Source organism: Hyperolius riggenbachi, chromosome 3, assembly GCF_040937935.1.
Source record: "Hyperolius riggenbachi isolate aHypRig1 chromosome 3, aHypRig1.pri, whole genome shotgun sequence".
Taxonomy (NCBI): Eukaryota; Metazoa; Chordata; class Amphibia; order Anura; family Hyperoliidae; genus Hyperolius; species Hyperolius riggenbachi.
The window spans coordinates 331,074,834-331,095,979 of NC_090648.1; the positions used below are offsets into that span (position 1 = coordinate 331,074,834).

The window sequence follows — 21,146 nt, forward strand, 5'->3', positions numbered from 1 at the left end:
TCTTACACTGTTAATGGCAGAGGCCTCAAACCTGCTACAATCGATCATTGTGTGACTTTGATTCAAATGGGTGGGGCCACAAACAGCCAATCAGATTATTTTAAAAGGGTAGAAGACCGAGAGCCCAATATAGTGTAGTATGTATAAGAAGGGAGGGAAAGTATTATGAGAAGTAAGTAATATACTCACAAACCAGGGTTACCTCCAAGGCAACCACTGTAAAGGCAGGTGGGGAGAACAAGCCTGTCCCCACTCAGGATTAAAACGTCGCTCTCTGTGGATAGGAGGAAATAGTAGGGTATGTCACCCTTCCACCAAGGGTGGACTTCTAGATGCGCGGAGGTGTACAGAGGCGCCGGTAGGATAAAAGTCAATAAAAGGTTTAAAATTGTTTCGGTTGTGGTGGTGGACCAGCCAACCAAAGATAGACACATGCATTTGTAATAGTCCAAACAATATACAATTTATTCGTTTGCTCCTAATGACAGTCGCAACTCAGCGACTGTCATTAGGAGCAAACGAATAAATTGTATATTGTTTGGACTATTACAAATACATGTGTCTGTCTTTGGTTGGCTGGTCCACCACCACAACCGAAACAATTTTAAACCTTTTATTGACTTTTATCCTACCGGCGCCTCTGTACACCTCCGCGAATCAGATTATTTTGATTGATTTCAATGGAAAATTTAAACTGCTTCCATTCTCACATTATTGATGCCAAGGACTCCAAAGCTCACAAACTTGGTCATTGACTGACTGTTTGAAATGTGAATCCTGAATAGTAAATTAAACTTTTTATTGTTGCTCATAGATTTCCATATTAATGCCAACATTTACCTTCATTTGCATACAGGAAAACTTACCTAGAGACTGTTGATTTCCTTCTAAGCACTGGCATTGCTTTAAACATTTGTGACAATAAAGGGAACAGGTAATTATTAAAGTTGTAATATTTTATTTGTTTGTGTGGATGTAGTAACATAGCCATCATATCATTCATGCTTCCTTATGATGATCACAAATCAATTCTTAATATGTTTTTGACTTCAATACTCCGTTTAGACCAAAATCAAGAATTCTAATAAAAGTTGATATACAGTGTCCACATATGGTTAGTGGGGATATCCACACAGCTGGATTGCCAATCTGTCTGATACTTGTATGACCAGCATTAGAAGGAGTTACAAATATTAAAGTGAACCTGAATCGAGTTCCCTCACTTGACGAAATACTTGTCTAAATAGAGGAAAGGCTCCGGGTAGTATAGAGCCTTACCCTTCCTCCGTCCAGCTTGTCATTGCAGCACTGTCTCCGGTTGTACCTACTTTTTGGAACTCCATTGGGCAACCCTTGGAACTACTCACGTCCCCAAGTAGTTCCGAGCACTAGCGCATCCGTACTGTGCGTGCGCGAGTCCAAACTTGTCCATGTGCAGTATGGATGTGCTTGTTCTTGGAACTACTCAACACTGCCCTAATCCTTTCTGCCAATAACTTCTTGCTGCACCCCCTCCTTTTAATAATATTAATAATAATAATATAATTATAATAATAATAATAATAACTACTAAGGAACCCAAGTAGTTCTCAGGGTTGCCGAGGAGTTCTGAACAGCTATTCGGTGGAATAGCTACAACTGGGGCGGCTGACAGAGAAACAGGAAGGCTCTATACTCTCCAGGCTCTTCTCTCTACTTAGGTAAGTATCATTATTATTGATTTATATAGTGCCAACACCTTCCATGACGCCGTACAAGTATCAATCTTGAAATAGGTTTCCTCACTTCAGGTTTGCTTCCAGGTAGGCAATTAAAAACAAAGTTTATATAAAACTACTGCAAGTCTCTGAATCTATCTCTGTAATTCTCCAGTTTGTTAGTGTGGGAGAGGGAGTAACAGCAGAATGCTGTTATACTTATAAGCTTTCCCACATTAGGACAGACCATTATTACTCTGCTACTTTCTTCAGTCATTGTGTTATGTGCGCTCTCTGTCAGTTGGAGAAAAATGTTGGGTTACTGGCTGCAGTGATTTATCTAGGGAAAATAGTGCCTATGGCACTATGGCATCGGGGGTGGGGGGCTGGGAAGTAGACTAGGTATACTTACCCTCCAAATCTTTTAAGGTGGTGTCATGACTTGAATTGGGTGTGAATCCCATGATAGACCCCACCCATTTACAGATCGTGCTCATGACAGACCCTGTTAAAAAAATGGCTTTCCATCCTTCAGTTTTAAGACCCCATGAAAAAATGAAAAACTCCTCGTCACATCACAAACCTTCTAATAAAGACCACCAAATGCCCACCCAAGCAGACTTCCAGTTACAGATTGCCCTTCAGTGACAGGCAGCACATCCAGGACAAATCCTTGAAAAGAATAGGACCCCCAGTAACAGATGGGGGGGGGGGAGAGGAGCACAGAATCTAGCTGCAATTCTTACATACAAGGGGGCACAGAATCTGGCCACACTTCTTACCTAAGGTGGGGGAGGGAGGGGACTTTTGGCCTTGCTCAGACAGCAACATCTTTTACACCACACCTGCCCTCTACATCATGTAATCTTGGAGAGCCAAGCTAATGGGGGTCTCCAGCTGGCTGCTGTGATCTATGGGGGGGGGGGGGGGAGGAGGAGTCTATATTGGACACCAGGGATGCTTCTGAGCTGTGCCCCCAGTTCTTTCAAGGAAGAGGCACCTATATGGCACATCCCATGTGTGACGTTCTCTAGGTACACCTCTGGCTGCAACATTTAACTGTCTGCCTTGAGTTCAACTTTAGTGTTTAATCTAGCATTGATTGCACTAATATAAATGTGAGAACTTAATTTTCTTAAAGAAAACCTGCAGTAAATATAGTTGGACCGATTCTTAATTCTCTAACAAGACGACTAATTGCCTGGCTGGCATTCTGTTCTTTTGCCTGTAATTATTCTTAATCACTGATTCAAAATGGGTATGCAAATAATGTGCTGTAATTCTGCTGGCTGCTGGATTGTTCCAAGTGTATGACTCAGAAATTACTGGAGCTTAAAGGCTGACATGACAGCCAGACAACTGGTCTCTTTAAAATGAAATAAAGATGGCAGCTTCCACATAACTCTGTTTCCTTTAACCCTATCGCTGCCAAGCTCCAAAACTGCATCTTAGCTGAACAAGCCAGTTTTTCCATTGCTTGGATTCCCACAAAAACACACACTATACAAACTGAACAATCATTAAAACATCATTAACCACTCTGCGACCGCCTAACGCAGGATGGCGGCCGCAGAGTGTCTTCTTTGTTCCTACAGGATACACCGACATGTGATCTCACGAGGCGCAAGATGAGCAGGGAGCTCGCGCTCAAGCACAAACTTCTCTAAGCAAACACTGTGGGGCTCCATGATCAGCTTGCCAGCCGCAATCGCAGCTGGCAGTCTGTTTTCGAAAAACCAAACAAACGGCAATTTACTGTTATACAGCATTGCGATCTAGCGCAGCGCTGTACAGGTGATGGCTTTGTCATTTAGCTGTCCCCTGGAGTGGCACACAAACTAATCCCTCTCATAGGCTGATGCCTATGAGAGGTGAATGTATTGTAAAGGATCTCAGGTGGGAAGGAGGGAATAAAAAAAAAAGGATTATTTATTTAAAAAAAAAAACTTTTAAATTAATTAATCAGAGACCACCACAAAAATCCTCCTTTAGTGGCAAGAAAAGGAGGTAAAATTCATTTGCGTGCTAAGTTGTATGGCCAAGCAATAATTTGTTAAAGCTGCACAGTGCTGTATTGTAAAATATTGCCTGGTCACTAGGGGGGGTGTAAGCCTGTCTATAGAAACATCTATTTTGTTAATGATAGCCTTTCTATCCCTCTGGCTTCAGTTGACCTTTAGGCCAGTTTCACATTGTAAGTCGGGGTCAGCGTTGCGGCGCTCCGGCAAAAACAGGCCTTCTAGAAACACCGTGTTACTATGTGGCATTCTGTTGGTATCAGGCCAAGCAGGAAGTGATGTTCACTTCCTGCCGGCCAAGCGATGACATGCTCAGAAGCGTATTGGAAAAAAATGCACTTCCGTGCATGCACGATGCGGGTTTTCACACTGACATGCATTGCCATAGACTTATATGACTTCCGGTCCGGTGCACGTCAACGCAGAGACGCGCGGTAACGTAGTTTTAGAAACTAGTCAGATTGAGTGCTTCCGGCACACCGCACCGTGGCTAATATGAATTTACCCATAGACTTTCATGAGACTAGCGCTAAGCTGCGACACATTGCCACAACGCCACAGTGTGAAAGGGCCCTCAAGTTCTTTGTCCATCCAAATATGTGTCCCACTGTGGTTATACGATTTATTTGTGTAGGACGTGTTTAATCCACCACTAGCATAGAGGTCCTATAATGAAACTAGCCTTGTTGCAGCTCTGGGGCTCACCCTCCTATCTATCAATATGTGGAACCAACAACCTGTTTTATTGGAGGTACTATGTACATCCACCGGCCTCACGTGAGATCAGTCAGGGTTCTTTGTTATGCAGGTGTGTATTTCTTTATAAAATATGAGAGTAGCCTTAACTGTTCACAAAGACAGTGTTACTGGTTTATGCACTTTTAGAAATTGCCATGTAAAAACCATAAAGGGAACGTGAAGTGAGAGGGATATGGAGCCTGACATATTTATTTCCTTTTAAACAATACAAATTGTCTGTATGTCCCACTGATACTCTGCCTCTAATACCTATAGCTATAGATCCTGAACATGCAAGCAGATCAGATTTTCTGACTTAAGTCTGACCTGATTGGCTGCATGCTTGTATCAGGTGTGTAATTCAGACACTACTGCAGCCAAAAGAGATAAGCAGAACTGCCAGGCAACTGGTATTGATTTAAAGAAAATAAATATGGCAGCCTCCGTATCTCCTTACTTTAGGTTCCATTATACAAGCATAATGGAATTGGGGGGCATTATTCATTATTATATGGTAAAGTGCCATTTTGATAGTGCTAGATTTACTTTTGCTTAGCCTCTGTAGAGAAGAAGCTACACAGTGCAAGGAATCTGGGATGTGATGACCAGCAAGTCATGAAGAACATTCTAGCACAAGTGTTTTTATGAAATTTCCTAACAATACCCCATCCACAAAGACGTTTGCACACAGTCATTATTTAAGCTGTCATTCTGAATAAATTACTGTCTGCCGTTTTAATGAGCTTATATTTTTAGTGATGATATATTTCCATAAGGGAAGAAATGCAATTAAATTATACCATATGGTAAAAATTCCACAAAATACAAATATTACAGTCTGGTGTAGATCTGTTTTAGCAGCTAATGGAGTCTTAACATTTGTGTTGTGCCGACTATGAATTTCATGCATAGTGAATGCTCACGTGGTTGAAATCCCTGACCTGAAGTTACCGCTCAAAACAGATATATTTTTTTAATTAACAAGTCAAACTCAGCAGCCACTAGCAGTCTTAAAGAGAAACCGAGGTGGGTTTGAAGAATATTATCTGCATACAGAGGCTGGATCTGCCTATACAGCCCACCCTCTGTTGCTATCCCAAACCCCCCTAAGGTCCCCCTGCACTCTGCAATACCTCATAAATCACAGCCACGCTGCTGACAAACAGCTTGTCAGAGCTGGCTGTGTTTATCTCTATAGTGTCAGTCTACTGCTCTCCCCGCCTCCTGCAGAACTCCAGTCCCCACCTGCATCCCTTCCCTCTCTGCTGATTGGAGGGAAGGGACGGGTGCAGGGACCGGAGCTATGCAGGAGGCGGGGGAGCAGCTGAGACTGACACTACAGATGTAAACACCGCCTCACAGCACGGCTGTGATTTATGAGGGATTGCAGAGTGCAGGGGGATCTTAGTGGGGTTTGGGATAGCAACAGAGGCTGGGCTGTATAGGCAGATCCAGCCTCTGTATGCAGATAACATTCTTTACACACAACTCGGGTTCTCTTTAATTGCTGAAGGGGAGGGGGAGGGGAGTGGAGGTGATGTGCTTGGTATTCTGAGAAAGGAAGTTTCATTGTAGTTTTCATGTAAGTGTATTTGGCTTCCAGATTTCCCTGTGTCTTGAAGTGTATTTGGTCTCAGTCCTGTCTTTTATCCCTGCTCCCCTGGTAGTGCTAGGTTAGCGTGAAACAAAGTTAGGTGTTCCTGTGCTGTTTTCCTGAGAAACTGCTGGTGGGAAGTTACAAAGAACTTAATTTAGAAAACAACGTAAATAGTCTCTTGTGGGTATTATGTCTCTGCCTGCAGCTCACTCCCTTCCTGTTAGCTTGTTAGGACACCATAGGGGAATAGGAAAACAGGAAAAAAAGCCCGGTGCCTGCTATTTATCAGGCATCACGGGCACCCATTTTTCACATACTTCTTCATATTTTGAATGGGCGCCTTTGTGGCTAGTTAAGGTCAGGCATCCAATGGGAGGGTTTTAAGGCTAGGCATGTGGTGGGTCAGGTAAGATTAGGTCTGGGGGGGAGGGACTTAGGGTTTAGCCACCCAAGGGGAGGGTTTTAAGGCTAGGCATGTGGGGTGTCAGGTAAGATTAGGCATCGGGGGGATTTAGGGTTTGGCATCGGCAGGGGCTGGTTAAGGTTAGGCGTTAGTAGAGGGAGTATTCAGTGTGAGAATAAGGTTGGATTTAGTTGTGGTAAAATATCTGTATTTTTTACTGATATTTTACTATCACTATTGACATTTTAACAAAGTAATATCTGTAAATGTACTAATATTCTACTGAACTGAAATTGGGCACCGAATATCTACCAAACTTAGGTTGAACACACAATTTTTCTGGCACTTCTTTCTCATGCTCAAAAAGAAAAGAAAATATGCTGTGCATGTCTTTGCTGGTTTCACCTGATGTCTTGCACATATTACATACTATTATTTTATTTAAAATCATCCCCATATCATGTATTGCGGCACTATAAATAGATTGCTTGCTTCTTGCTTGCTTGCTTGCTTGCTTGCTGCTGCTGAGTTCTGTTAACTGAATTTCTACCAACTGTTTTCATTGTATGCAACTTTATGTACAGTAGATATAATCTGATTTCTTTATTCACAGTGTTTTGCATTTTGCTGCTCTCTATGCTGAAAATTACGAAATTCTGAAATTACTTCTTTCCCATGGTGCCGACGTGAACTTACAAAATTGTGACAGTATCACTCCACTGTTTAATGCGGTCTTTACATCAAACTTTCATGGCGCAAGCCTTCTGATCGACTCTGGTACAGTATGAAATGTCATGCAAGTTTATTCCTTTGCACAACACTATTCATTATATTGTGTGAATCTAGAAGTGATAACAGCATACATACAAAAGTTAAACACACCTAACATGCATTTTATACTTAAAAGGGAAGGGCAATCAAAAAGTTAATTTGATGGTGTTTGTAATATCTAAAAATAAAAAATAGTTACTGCCCTAAATATATATGTTTGTTTGTTTCCCTAAAATAAGTAACCCCATTTTTTTTCTTCTTACCTGTTATGGGTGCCATTGCCTAACTGCAGCAACTGTGCAGTGCCAGTGGGATTGTGCAAGTTTTTTTTATTTTTCAGATCATATTTCTCCTTAATCTGACAGTGAACACTTAAAACAGGATAGGTAAGCTAAATAAGTAATATGAAATTCCATCACACTTTAATAGTGCATTTTACTTATTTACTTTACTTTTTCTTATAAAAAAAAAAAAATCAATGGTAGAAAACGAGTCACAGCAGTTCAATAAGCCGCTATGGTAATCCATTTAAAGTAGTTATGGTGTCCTTTTCCCTCAAGTGTGGAGCAGTAGCTTTGAGCAGAGTTTTCCTAGTCTGCCATGGAGCTCTGAGTTTTAGAACACATCCCATTAGCTTCTCTATATTTGGATAATTTTAGTCTACAGCACATGTTACAATGCCTGCTCCATTAGTATTGGAGATGTAGATAGAATTGTATATGGGAATGGAAAGCCTGCTTGTTTAGTCTGTGCTCTTGTACAGTAGTTTAGAAGGATGTGAGAGCCACATCAGCAATATGCAACATGGAGGGGATGTTTGTTCATCTGAGTTTACAATTCTAACACTGCATCCAGTGGGCCAGACTGAGGCATTTCTCACTACATTCATACTACAATCTGTTCTACCCTGCCTGGCCTTTCCAGGCTGTTGTCTTGGTCCTCTGGTTTCCAGTGCTACTGGACTAGCACTAATGAAGCTAGCTTTTGGCCATGAAAAAAAATCTGTACATATCTTGTTGGGCTTGTTATACATAACAGCTGGACTTACTAATTTTTTTATGGTCTCTGGCTTAGGAGAAAACAGCAAGCACTTATGGTTACTTGTTAAGAATTGATTGCTACTCCAGCTGTCTGAATACTTTGTGTTGTTTTTCACACTGCTATACTGTGATATTTATAGCAGTACCGCTGTGCTGTATTTGTGGCCTAAATGATCTTTTTTTTACAGCATATCACATAAATACATTTTCTCTGATTTCTGTAGCGTGTAAGCCACTTTAGAGCCACCCCCTTGCATATGTTATTAGCAGTGAATTCCCATGATATGCCATTTGGCTTACTTGCACTCCTTCTGTTGTTAGGACTCTTATATGGAGGAAAGCCCTTTCTTTCACAGCTGATTATCCAAGGCTTTTTGTAAAGACTCCAGGCTCACTCAGCATTTTCTGTCATGACTGTGACTAGAGTTTTTAAGTCTTCCACATGCTATATGCATATATGTGTGAGTGTCCTGGGAGCTCGAGATACATGAACTCTTTTATGCAAGTCTTGAATTTATGTGCTGAAGTTCAGTTTAGACCTGTTTCTTCATGTGGGTCAGTAGGGCTGCCTGTCATACAGTAGTAATGGACGAACACAGAGCTAAATCCTGAGCTTACAATATCCAAGGCTGGATTTATACTTTTCCTGCCTTTAGGCCAAGTGTGAGTCAATCACCCACACTGACTATCTTTAGGTGGAAACTAAAAACTTTCCTCTTCAGGCAAGCATAAAATCTTACCTAACCACCTCCTTCTACACAGCTCCCCTTACTTGTCATTCTACCCCTGAAGGCTCTCACACGCTCAACAAAATTCTTTTAATTGCACGATTATCAAGCAACTTAAAGAACTTGGACAACTTTTGTCAAGTAAAAGACATGCAAACCACAAGGTGTTATCCCTGATAAGCGAAGACCAATGACTGATAAGACGCAGCTCAAGTCAATCCAACAGTTGCAATATGCTGTGTAAACTGTTACATAGTCTCACCTTCATGTATGATGCATTGTTGACCTGTCCAGTTGTGGTTGATCTGTAAGTCATTGCCATGTAACTGTCTGTACTTTGTGTACCCTATTATAAAGCATCCCAGAAGATGCTGGTACTATATAAATGCAAAATAATAATACAATATTTGCACCTTCGAGCCTAATCAATGAAATGTAGTAGCTGATGATGATTTTAAAGGGTCCATTGCCAGTCTGCATCAATTTGTTAAAATTAGCATAAACTGAACAATATTATTATCCAACTGACCATCCCTAACCCAGATACACCATGGTATAATCATCACGGTCGACCTGAGCTGGAAGGCCAACACCACCTACAGTGGTGTGAAACACTATTTGCCCCCTTCCTGATTTCTTATTCTTTTGCATGTTTGTCACACTTAAATGTTTCTGCTCATCAAAAACCGTTAACTATTAGTCAAAGATAACATAATTCAACACAAAATGCAGTTTTAAATGATGGTTTTTATTATTTAGTGAGAAAAATAACTCAAAACCTACATGGCCCTGTGTGAAAAAGAAATTGCCCCCTGTACCTAATAACTGGTTGGGCCACCCTTAGCAGCAATAACTACAATCAAGCGTTTGCGATAACTTGCAACGAGTCTTTTACAGCGCTCTGGAGGAATTTTGGCCCACTCATCTTTGCAGAATTGTTGTAATTCAGCTTTATTTGAGGGTTTTCTAGCATGAACCACCTTTTTAAGGTCATGCCACAACATCTCAATAGGATTCAGGTCAGGACTTTGACTAGGCCACTCCAAAGTCTTCATTTTGTTTTTCTTCAGCCATTCAGAGGTGGATTTGCTGGTGTGTTTTGGGTCACTGTCCTGCTGCAGCACCCACGATCACTTCAGCTTGAGTTGACGAACAGATGGCCGGACATTATCCTTCAGGATTTTTTGGTAGACAGTAGAATTCATGGTTCCATCTATCACAGCAAGCCTTCCAGGTCCTGAAGCAGCAAAACAACCCCAGACCATCACACTAACACCACCATATTTTACTGTTGGTATGATGTTCTTTTGCTGAAATGCTGTGTTACTTCTACGCCAGATGTAACGGGACACGCACCTTCCAAAAAGTTCAACTTTTGTCTCGTCGTTCCACAAGGTATTTTCCCAAAAGTCTTGCCAATCATTGAGATGTTTTTTTAGCAAAATTGAGACGAGCCTTAATGTTCTTTTTGCTTAAAAGTGGTTTGTGCCTTGGATATCTGCCCTGCAGACCGTTTTTGCCCAGTCTCTTTCTTATGGTGGAGTCATGAACAATGACCTTAATTGAGGCAAGTGAGGCCTGCAGTTCTTTAGATGTTGTCCTGGGGTCTTTTGTGGCCTCTCGGATGAGTTTTCTCTGCGCTCTTGGGGTAATTTTGGTCGGCCAGCCACTCCTGGGAAGGTTCATCACTGTTCCATGTTTTTGCCATTTGTGGATAATGGCTCTCACTGTGGTTCAGTGGAGTCCCAAAACTTTAGAAGTGGCTTTATAACCGTTACCAGACTGATAGATCTCAATTACAGTACTTTGTTCTCATTTGTTCCTGAATTTCTTTGGATCTTGGCATGATGTCTAGCTTTTGAGGTGCTTTTGGTCTACTTCTCTGTATCAGATAGCTCCTATTTAAGTGATTTCTTGATTGAAACAGGTGTGGCAGTAATCAGGCCTGGGGGTGACTACAGAAATTGAACTCAGGTGTGATAAACCACAGTTAAGTTATTTTTTAACAAGGGGGGCAAACACTTTTTTACACAGGGCCATGTAGATTTGGAGTTTTTTTTTCTCACTAAATAATAAAAACCATCATTTAAAACTGCATTTTGTGTTCAATTATGTTATCTTTGACTAATAGTTAATGGTTTTTGATGCGCAGAAACATTTAAGTGTGACAAACATGCAAAAGAATAAGAAATCAGGAAGGGGGCAGATAGTTTTTCACACCACTGTATTCCCAGAAGAAAGCCAGCAGAGACTATTCTTCCCCAACTAAAGAAGCTCGATGTGGCTCAGGAACTTCTGAGGTCCTTATACTCTGCCACCATTGAATCTGTCCCCTCTTCATCCATCCTGGTCTGGTATGTTGGCTCCTCCACTAGCAACAGATACAAATTTCAGAAGGTCATTAGATCAGCAGAGAGGATTATTAGGGAACCCCTTCCCCCACTAGACCTCCTCCACAACTCTAGACTGCGCTCCAGAGCAATGAGGATTGCCAACAGCCCCTCACACCCTGGCAGCTGTTTCTTCAATCGTCTCCCATCAGGCCAGAGGGTCCGGGTCATCTCCACCAGGATCTTAAGGCATATGGACACTTTTTACCCCCTCTGCTGTCAAACTCTTGAACTCTTTCCATGCCCCTTCCCATCATGCACTCACCCCTCCCCCCCCCCCCCCTTTTTGCCACCCAGGCTGCGGCTGATGTTGCTGTATTCTGGTTGGTTGTTAATGTTTACACTCTCTTGTCTCATCTCTTGTTTTGTTGGTCTGCTTATACTGCCAGTCTTACATCCTGCTTTGAGAATGTTTCCCCGTATGTGCCAAAACGGGCGCAATCAAGTCGTGTGTGTGGAATAAGGCAAGAAGATTAGAAATCTGCTTCTTTGACTATATCGTGAAAATGAATGATGCTCGTAACCACCAACTTCAATTATTAATTTTCACATACTGCAACCTCTATAGTCCAATCATTTCATATTTGAATTGGAAGTGCCAGGGAAAAGCCACAGGTGTAAAATGGTTAATTTTGTTTATTTGGAATGTATTCCTTGTTGTTTTTTTACACGTTAATTTTTGCTTCTATTAATAGCACTAGTGCATGACTTGCTGCTGCAGATGTCTGTTAGCATAAAATCAAGTTCTTTCCTGAAATAATAATTACATTTTATGCACAGGGACTGTTTTGCTTGTTATAAAATTCTATTTTTGTAGTAACAAGAACGTAATGTTCAAAGTATCCTACACAGATTAAAAATGACTTGGCACATTAATGGACACGTGAGTGTTTTAACACTCATTAAACACATATTGCATAATACATATGCCACAGTCTGCTTTACTGCTTCTGAAAATGCAGCCAGAAATATAATAAATGTTAAACACACACCTAATTAGAAGTCTTCCACAGCTTCCTGCTTATTGTCACATTTTTGGTGATCCTATTCTTCCAACAGGAGCCAATTTGAAACATCAGGATAATGAAGGCCTCACTGCCTTTGATCACATCAAGAATATTGATGACTGGATTGAAAGTGGGATTTTCAGCAATGATATAAATGAAGTGCTTAGAGGTAAGGTATGAGATGATTTAAGTAATGGTGATTGCTCCAATAATGTCCTATCTTTTGCAACAAATAAAAAAAAGCCCTTTGTAGAAAACAAGGCAATCTTTGGACAAATGTGGAAACTTGGAAAACAGATTTGCCCTTGTATCTCAAATCGAGAATAACCCATCATGAGATACATCTGAAAGGTGTGATTTCTGATTTCCTTATAATGTGGTTAGAATCCCAAGCTACAATGCCATGTTATTCACATAAAACACATTTGCAAATCAGATGTGTTGACTTAAGGTGCCCTTACATGCATCGATCTCTGGTAGATTTTGCCAAGTTGAAATTGGACAATTTCTAGACAAGATGGACAAAAACAATTAATCCAGCATGCTGGAATCATCTCACTTGAAAAGGGATGGTCCAGTGCGCAGCAGAAGTGGTGTTCAAATTCCCGACAGACCCACAGCTGGTCTCAACCCATGTTAAATCTCTACACTCTGGGCTTGTGGTGAGTGTTGTAGTGGAACTCATACTCACCTGTTTGGCACAGTTCTCCTGTGTCTTCTCTCTATCATCGCCAGGCATACACCGTGTCCTGATGGCATGTACGTGGTCATGCACATGTCATGGGTCACTGGACACAAACTGGCAGCGATGGAGAAAAGGTACAAGAGGAGTGTGCCAGTGCACTGGTGATCTTAAGATTCACTTCAACACTTACTACAGGCCCCGGGAGCACATTACAGGTTAAGGGACCCACTAATGCTACAATCTTGATTTTTCTATCTTACCAAATCTATGTAGTTGAAGTTAAAAAATTAGTAGAAAAAGGAACTGCACTAGATGCGACTGATAGTGTGGCCCCACACCACTGGTACTTGAGAAACATGCACACTATAGAGGACATATTCAATACAGTGTGAAACAAAAATGGTGGCACTGGATCCGACAAACAGTACCGTTATTGTGCTCCTATGGGTACAGACAAGCTGGTATACAGTGGGGGTGGAGGGAGCCTGACAGCCGTTTCGCAGTAATTCACTTCTTCAGAGGCTAATACATACCTGCATACCAACTCCTATGCATTCCCATAGGGCCACAGGAAAGGTACTGTTTGTCGGATCCAGTGCCACCATTTCTGTTTCACACTATGTAGTAGAATGGTGAACTTAGTGAATGTGCTTTCAATGGATTATTTAGTTAGTCCCTCATATTGCATAGAAGTGGTAAGGTTGTGAAATCAAGATTGTATCATTACTGGGCACCTAAGAGGTGCCAATACACTGGCAGATGGCCACCAGATTTGATCATCAGATACATCCCTTTCTGATGCTGCCGGTGTGCTGCACAAAGATTTCCAATAAATATCAGCATGAAATCTACTGGAAATCTGTGCCTTGACCGGGATTTAAACCTAGAACTCTATCATTGCCAATCAAGTGTTCTCCCCATTTACCCATCTAAAATACATACGTTTTCTTTACACTTTTCCTACCTAATTCTATTCATTCTAAGTAATTTATTCTCCTTTAATGTTTATTAAATAGTAACTCTTCTCTATTTATAAATAATGATATTACTTTATTTTGCAGCATATGAGTTGAGACAGTGCGTTCAGCTGGTAAAATGGGTGGATTACAAAATGAAGATGAAGATTGCAGAACACTGATAGCATTTCCAGATTGAGACACTGACGCTTGCTGCAGCATGGACTTGTAATATAAATTCAAGAATGATGTGATGATTACAGACTGATTTTATCCTGATCATATTTCATTACATTATTGCATTATTACTCATGACATGGAATCATTACGTTTTTAAATTTTTTAAAGGACAACTGAAGTAAGAAGACTATCCTGAAGCCTGAGCCTCCGATAACCGCTCTGCATTCAGCCGCATATTGCCGGTTACCCGGGTCCCGGCTTGATGACGTCATCAAGCCGGGACCCGGGTAACCGGCATTACGCGGCTGACTGCAGAGCCGGGATCGAGGCTCGGACTTCAGGATAGTCGCAGGAACGAGGTAAGGTGAGTGAGGCTGCTTGCTGGATGATTGTTTTTTAATGAATTGTGCAAGGAGAGGGGGCTGCCTGATGGGGGGGACATCTGGCATTCAATAATGGGGGGTGGGGGGTAGGATATGTAAAGGGGGGTACATATTTACTGGAGGGCATCTGTTTAACTAAGGGGAGTGGGGAATTAATAATTTGGCACATTTAGGCACCTGGGGGGCCATAACTTAATACTAGGAGTACATTTGGCTATAATGGGGGGCAGCACTAATCCTGGGGGTACATCTGGCTATTATTGGGTAATCCTTATCCCGGGGACACCCCCAGGTCTTCTTTAATAGATTTTTCCCTGGTTCAGGGGTACTTTAACCATAACATACTATTCATGTCATTACACTATTAATACTGTACTTTACCTTCAAATAAGCATTAGATTTAGTTTCTGCATAGAACAGATTTGGAACCTTTTGAGCCATTAATTCTGCAACTTCCGATCAAAGATAAAACATGCACACATAAGCTAGCCTTATTTAAATGTATGGCTTATTTTTAGCCTGGCAGTATAATTGATAGGGATGAGCTAACACTCATTGGCCGCTTGCATGGCATGAATCCACTGAGCTTTCATTTTCTTTTAATATATTTTAGTTCATAGATTCTGCTTCCTGAAAATATAGCACCTTTGAACACTTAGTATAAACTTAGCTGAATTCAGACATTAGGAAACCTGCCATTTATTGTTAAAACTGCTGCTTCTGAGACAGACCATAATCACCCTTTTCATCATAAGATATGTTTGCGGGTCTCTAGCCCTAACTTAAACATTAAGTAACTAAAGTACATGCATAATAACTGAATAATTATAGCTACTATTTTTTTTGTTCGCTGTTGAGCAATAGTGATAGTCAATGAGATGGGAATTACTCTGAGATGACGCAGAATTAGGCACATTTTATTTGTAGCTACAGTATTTGCTCAACTGTGTGATGGTATGGATAGACAGATTGCTATCCATGGTGCTGGAACTGTGTGATGGTATGGATATAAAGATTGCTATCCATGGTGCTGAATGTTTCCATCAAAATACCTGTGACATGTGCACACACAGTGTTCTGTGCACACGATTCAATTTCCTGGTAATCTGATCGGAAGTTGTATTGTGTGCAAATGTCCAAATGTCTCCCTATCAATAACAAGCAAGCTCATGGTGACCCAGAACTCATTGGAGTGTGTAAGGGACTACAATGGTCCTAAAAGCCCCCTTACTAAGATGTTAAGAAAAACAAAAGTTTGCTTTCCTAAAACAAAAAGAATTTGCGATAATTCAGGTTGGAGTGAGCTTGAGATGTCTCCCAGTGCAACACTGCTGAATATATGCAAATTGTACCCTTAGAAGCTAAACATACCTCCAGAACCGCTGGAATGCAATGATGTGTCAGCTTGTTAATTTGTTCAGAGCCATAATAATCCAACATGCATACAGACTGTTTCGGATTGTTTGATCCTCATCAGTGCATGGCATGGATTAATTTGGCTCTATGCCAATGTATGCATGTTGGATTATTATGGCTCTGTACAAATGAACAAGCTGACACATCATTGCATTCCAGCGGTTCTGGAGGTGTGTTTAGCTTCTAAGGGTACAAAGGTTAATTTGCATATATTCAGCAGTGTTGCACTGGGAGACATCTCAAGCTCACTCCAACCTGAATTATCGCAAATTCTTTCTGTTTTAGGAAAGCAAACTTTTGTTTATCAATAACAAGATTGTTTTTCCCATGATCACTTCGGAAAATTGTGTGTATTTAGAACTTTGGGTCCCAGTGCAAGTTTTATATTGCCCCCCCCCCCCTCCTTACCCCAAACACCCTTTACATATCAATTCATATGGCGCCATAATACCTGCCAAGGACATGCACAAGGACAACCTCTGCTCCATGAACACCCCATTTGCTAAGAGCTGCATCCAATCAACAGCAGCTCTCTAGACCATAGTCCTTTCAGCACAAGTGTGACAGCTTCCTTATTCTGTGTCACAGGTTTTTTTTTGTTTGGGAGGGGGGGGGGGGCTATTATGCGGAATGACTTTTATCTCTAGAGATTGCCCAATACAGTAACATTTCATGAAGTTCTCTTTGAAAGGTCAGCAATTCACTAGGCACCAAAGCTAAGATCACAGATCAGTCTGAAAGACCCACCAGTGTATCTCTTAGTTCAGCAGTGACAGTTCTGATATTTCTCTTTTCTCAGGTTTAATTTAAGGGGAAGTGATATTGCTATTTGAGTTTGCAGTATTGTGTATAGTTAATAATTATAAATTGCGTTGAGCCCAAAACTCTTTTTACTAGGCAAATCTCCACCACACCAGAAAGAGGAAAATGAATTAACAAAAGAAAGCCACAATTTGCTAACAACTGAATTCATTAATCAGCTGTCAGCTAATTGATCAGCAGCTAGCGGCTTCCATTTTCCAATTTCACTTCCCTTCCCTTCACTTCCTGGGATATTGTGCAACATTAACGAAAATTTGTTAGACTTTTTTCAAAACGCATGCCACCCACAGCGATTGTTTGTTTTTGAATGAACGCAATGCTGGATTGAATCGCGGAGGATCGTTGCGATCATGTAAAATTTGTTTACAATGGCGCCAATGATGCTTGCAGATTTGGTCAGATGGATCGACGGATGGACGAATGATCATTTGTCGGCGGAGGTCCCTGATCCATCTGGCCGTGGGTCTTCAGCTTTAGTATGCAGATTCTTAAGGGTTTACACTAAAATCACCAAAATGGCAACATCCAGCTTTGATAGGCACACTTTTTACAGCATGTTCTTATGACTTATGGTTGACAAAGGCCTCTATGTACTCTGCGTGATGAGGTGTGTCTGTTGTGTCTTATGCTTTTTTTTTTTTTTTATAAAACTAGCACTTTTTTGCTAAAATGAAACATTGAGAACTCCTATACTGAGAGGGATGTTGGAGGCTGCCATTTTTATTTCATTTTAAACAATGCATATTGCCTGGCTGTCCTGCTGACCTCTTTGGCATCAGTATTATCTGACTCATATACAGCTAATCCAGTCAGAGCACCTGATCTATGTATTTCCTTTTAAACAATACCATTTGCCTGTCTGTCCTTCTGATCCTCTGCCTTTTAACCATAGACTCTGAACAAACATGCAGATCAAATGTTTCTGTCTGGAGTCTGACTGGAATAGCAGCATGCTTGTTTCTGGTGTGGAAGCTAGTATGTTTCAGGTGAGCTTCTGCCACTTCCTACTTGCCATAAAACAGCCAAGACCAATAGTAGGGAACCCAGTAGGAAACCCTATCAATAGGCCTGTGAGGTTCGACTGCTGGCCTCCAGGCACGGTGCTTGCTTTGGCTACTTTCTCCATGCAAAACTCTTCTAAAACTATTTGGATGGTCGCAAGGATAGTGATTCCTTCTGGTTCCCCCCTTTCTTACAAATTAGTGGTTGCGACTTGATAGGAAGTGGCTGTGGGTCTATGAGATTTACTGTTAGCTCACCTCAACTACACTAGCGCCCAGGTGTGTGATCCACAGATTGCTTAGCCACTGCCCCCCCTACCCCACCCCCCTACCATGTCCCCCTTTTCCCCTTGCTTTGGCAATACCTGAAATGAACTTTGGTCATGCCAATAAAGCTATCTTTGATTTGATTTGGTATGGATAGACAGATTGCTATCCATGATGCTGAAACTGTGTGGGAATTACTCTGAGATGACACAGAATTAGGCACATTTATTTGTAGCTACAGTATTTGCTCAACTGTGTAATGGTATGGATAGACAGATTGCTATCCATGGTGCTGAAACTGTGTGATGGTATGGATAGACAGATTGCTATCCATGGTGCTGAAACTGTTTGATGGTATGGCTAGACAGATCCCTATCCATGGCGCTGGAACTGTGTGACGGTATAGATCAGGGGACGGGAACCTATGGCTCGCGTGCCACATATGGCTCGTTTCAGGCCAGCATGTGGCTCTCTAGCTCGCTAAATCCCTGGTGACAGCGCGGCCTGGGAGACTGTGTTAAATTTTACATTAGTGTGCCGCCGCCTCCTCCATGCCTGGCCTCCGTCCTCACAAGTCCGCCTCCTCCCTGTACATCTCCGCCTCTCCTCACATGGCTGTGCTGTGCGCCGCCTCCTCCAGCCGCCGCGGCCAGCGTATTGTAACTCCGCCCCCATGGTGACGCAGCGTGCAGGGACTGGTGTTGCGACCAGTGATGATGTAAGGCTGGAGCCCGCGCTGTGAAACTCTGCCGAGCCCGCGCTGTGGAACTCCGCCACGCTGCCTGGCCTGGTGAGTGTGCTGTCTCTAATGCAGCACTTTGGGAGATTTTAGCTTAGAAAGGACAGACTGGTTAACTCAGTTAGATAGACCAATTGTTATTTAGTATTAAACCTGCCACCCAGCACCTCACCTGCCTCCCCCCATCAAGCCTGACACCCAGCACCTCACCTGCCTCCCCCCATCAAGCCTACCACCCAGCACCTCACCTACCTCCCCCCCACCAAGCAATATCACCTGCCCACCCAGCACCTCACCTACCTCCCCCCACCAAGCAATATCACCTGCCCACCCAGCACCTCACCTACCTCCCCCCCCACCAAGCAATATCACCTGCCCACCCAGCAACTCACCTACCTCCCCCCCACCAAGCAATATCACCTGCCCACCCAGCACCTCACCTACCTCCCCCCCCCACCAAGCAATATCACCTGCCGACCCAGCAACTTGACCTGCCACTCCCACCTTTAACAGCCTCCCCGCACCCTGCAACCTGACCTGCTGCTCCCATCCTGACCAGCCTCTCCCACCCTGCAACATTACCTGCCTGCCCCAACCCTGCAACCTGACCTGCTGCTCCCATCCTGACCAGCCTCTCCCATCCTGCAACATTACCTGCCTCCCCCCCCCCACCCTGCAACCTGACCTGCTGCTCTTATACTGACCAGCCTCCCCCCACCCTGCAACCTGACCTGCTGCTCCCATCCTGAACAGCCTCTCCCACCTTGCAACATTACCTGCCTCCCCCCACCCTGCAACCTGACCTACTGCTCTTATACTGACCAGCCTCCCCCCACCCTGCAACCTGCAACCTGACCTGCTGCTCCCATCCTGAACAGCCTCTCCCACCTTGCAACATTACCTGCCTCCCCCCACCCTGCAACCTGACCTGCTGCTCTTATACTGACCAGCCTCCCCCCACCCTGCAACCTTACCTGCCTCCCCCCACCCTGCAACCTGACTTTCTGCTCCCATCCTGACCAGCCTCCCCCCCCCCCCCGTCCTGCAACCTGACCTGCTGCTCCCATCCTGAACAGCCTCTCCCACCCTGCAACATTACCTGCCTCCCCCCACCCTGCAACCTGACCTGCTGCTCTTATACTGACCAGCCTCCCCCCATCCTGCAACCTTACCTCAACCTTACCTGCTTCCCCCCACCCTGCAACCTGACTTGCTGCTCCCATCCTGACCAGCCCCCCCCCCCCCCCCCCGTCCTGCAACCTGACCTGCTTCTCCCATCCTGACCAGCCTCTCCCACCCTGCAACATTACCTGCCTCCCTCCACCCTGCAACCTGACCTGCTGCTCTTATACTGACCAGCCTCCCCCCCACCCTGCAACCTGATCTGCTGCTCCCATCCTGACCAGCCTCTCCCACCCTGCAAACATTACCTGCTGCTCCAATCCTGACTTGCCTCTCCCACCCAGCATCCTGACCTGCCTACCCCCACTCAGCACCCTTACCGGCCTTCCCCACTCACCACCCTTAGCCATCTCCCCCCCACCCCCCTCCCAGCACCGTCTCTGGTGAAGGGAATATACTGTATGTAATGGGGACTGGGAGATCAGAGGGGAAAGCAGAAGGGTCAAGAAGAGTGGAGGGAGACAAATGTGATGAGCAGAGGGGAAAATGCACACATTTCCTTGTATTTAGTTTGAAACATATTGTATGGCTCTCGCAGAATTACATTTTAAAATATGTCATGTTTATGGCTCTCTCAGCCAAAAAGGTTCCCTACCCCTGGTATAGATAGACAGATCTCTATCAATGGTGCTAAAACTGTTGTGATGGTATGGATAGACAGATTGCTATCCATGATGCTGAAACAGCGCCGGAGATTGGGGCGCAGCTGGCGCCACCATAAGCCGTAGTAGGAATTGCAGCTATAGCGGTGTTCAGTGAGTAATTTGGGCGCCGTCAAAAGACCAGTGCCAAATCTAGATTTTTTGCTGCTTGAGGCAAACTTGTGAATGTTCACACTGCACCCAACCATTTATTCTGTTTCAGTCAGCAAGGGAGCATATGCAACAATTTGAGACATGACATGCTGTAGCTCAACACAATAACACGCTGGCTGGCTGCGAGTCTATCATTCCTCTTCAGTCAGGACAGCAGTGCCACCTCCTCCCTTCTGCTGTGCAAGTCAAATGAAACACTGCTGCTCTCCTGCCTCCCCCCTCCTTACTCACTGTCAGCCTTCTCACACAGTACAACAAGCTGCTTTTCCCCAATGATGACCTCTTCACCTCACCGTTCTTCTCTCCCTTCT

The 21,146-nt window shown here is 43.3% G+C and overlaps 1 protein-coding gene across 1 annotated transcript in view; it reads left to right on the forward strand.

Moving 5' to 3' along the window:
* LOC137562325 (uncharacterized) overlaps positions 1-14,281 on the forward strand; it is a 228,780-nt gene extending 214,499 nt beyond the window's left edge. Inside the window, exons 24-27 of the mRNA XM_068273662.1 lie at positions 857-934; positions 7,067-7,230; positions 12,442-12,558; positions 14,136-14,281. Of these exons, the coding sequence (XP_068129763.1) occupies positions 857-934; positions 7,067-7,230; positions 12,442-12,558; positions 14,136-14,212 (436 nt within the window). The 3' untranslated portion in view covers positions 14,213-14,281. The remainder of the gene's footprint in view (positions 1-856; positions 935-7,066; positions 7,231-12,441; positions 12,559-14,135) is intronic.
* The last annotated feature ends 6,865 nt before the right edge of the window (positions 14,282-21,146 follow it).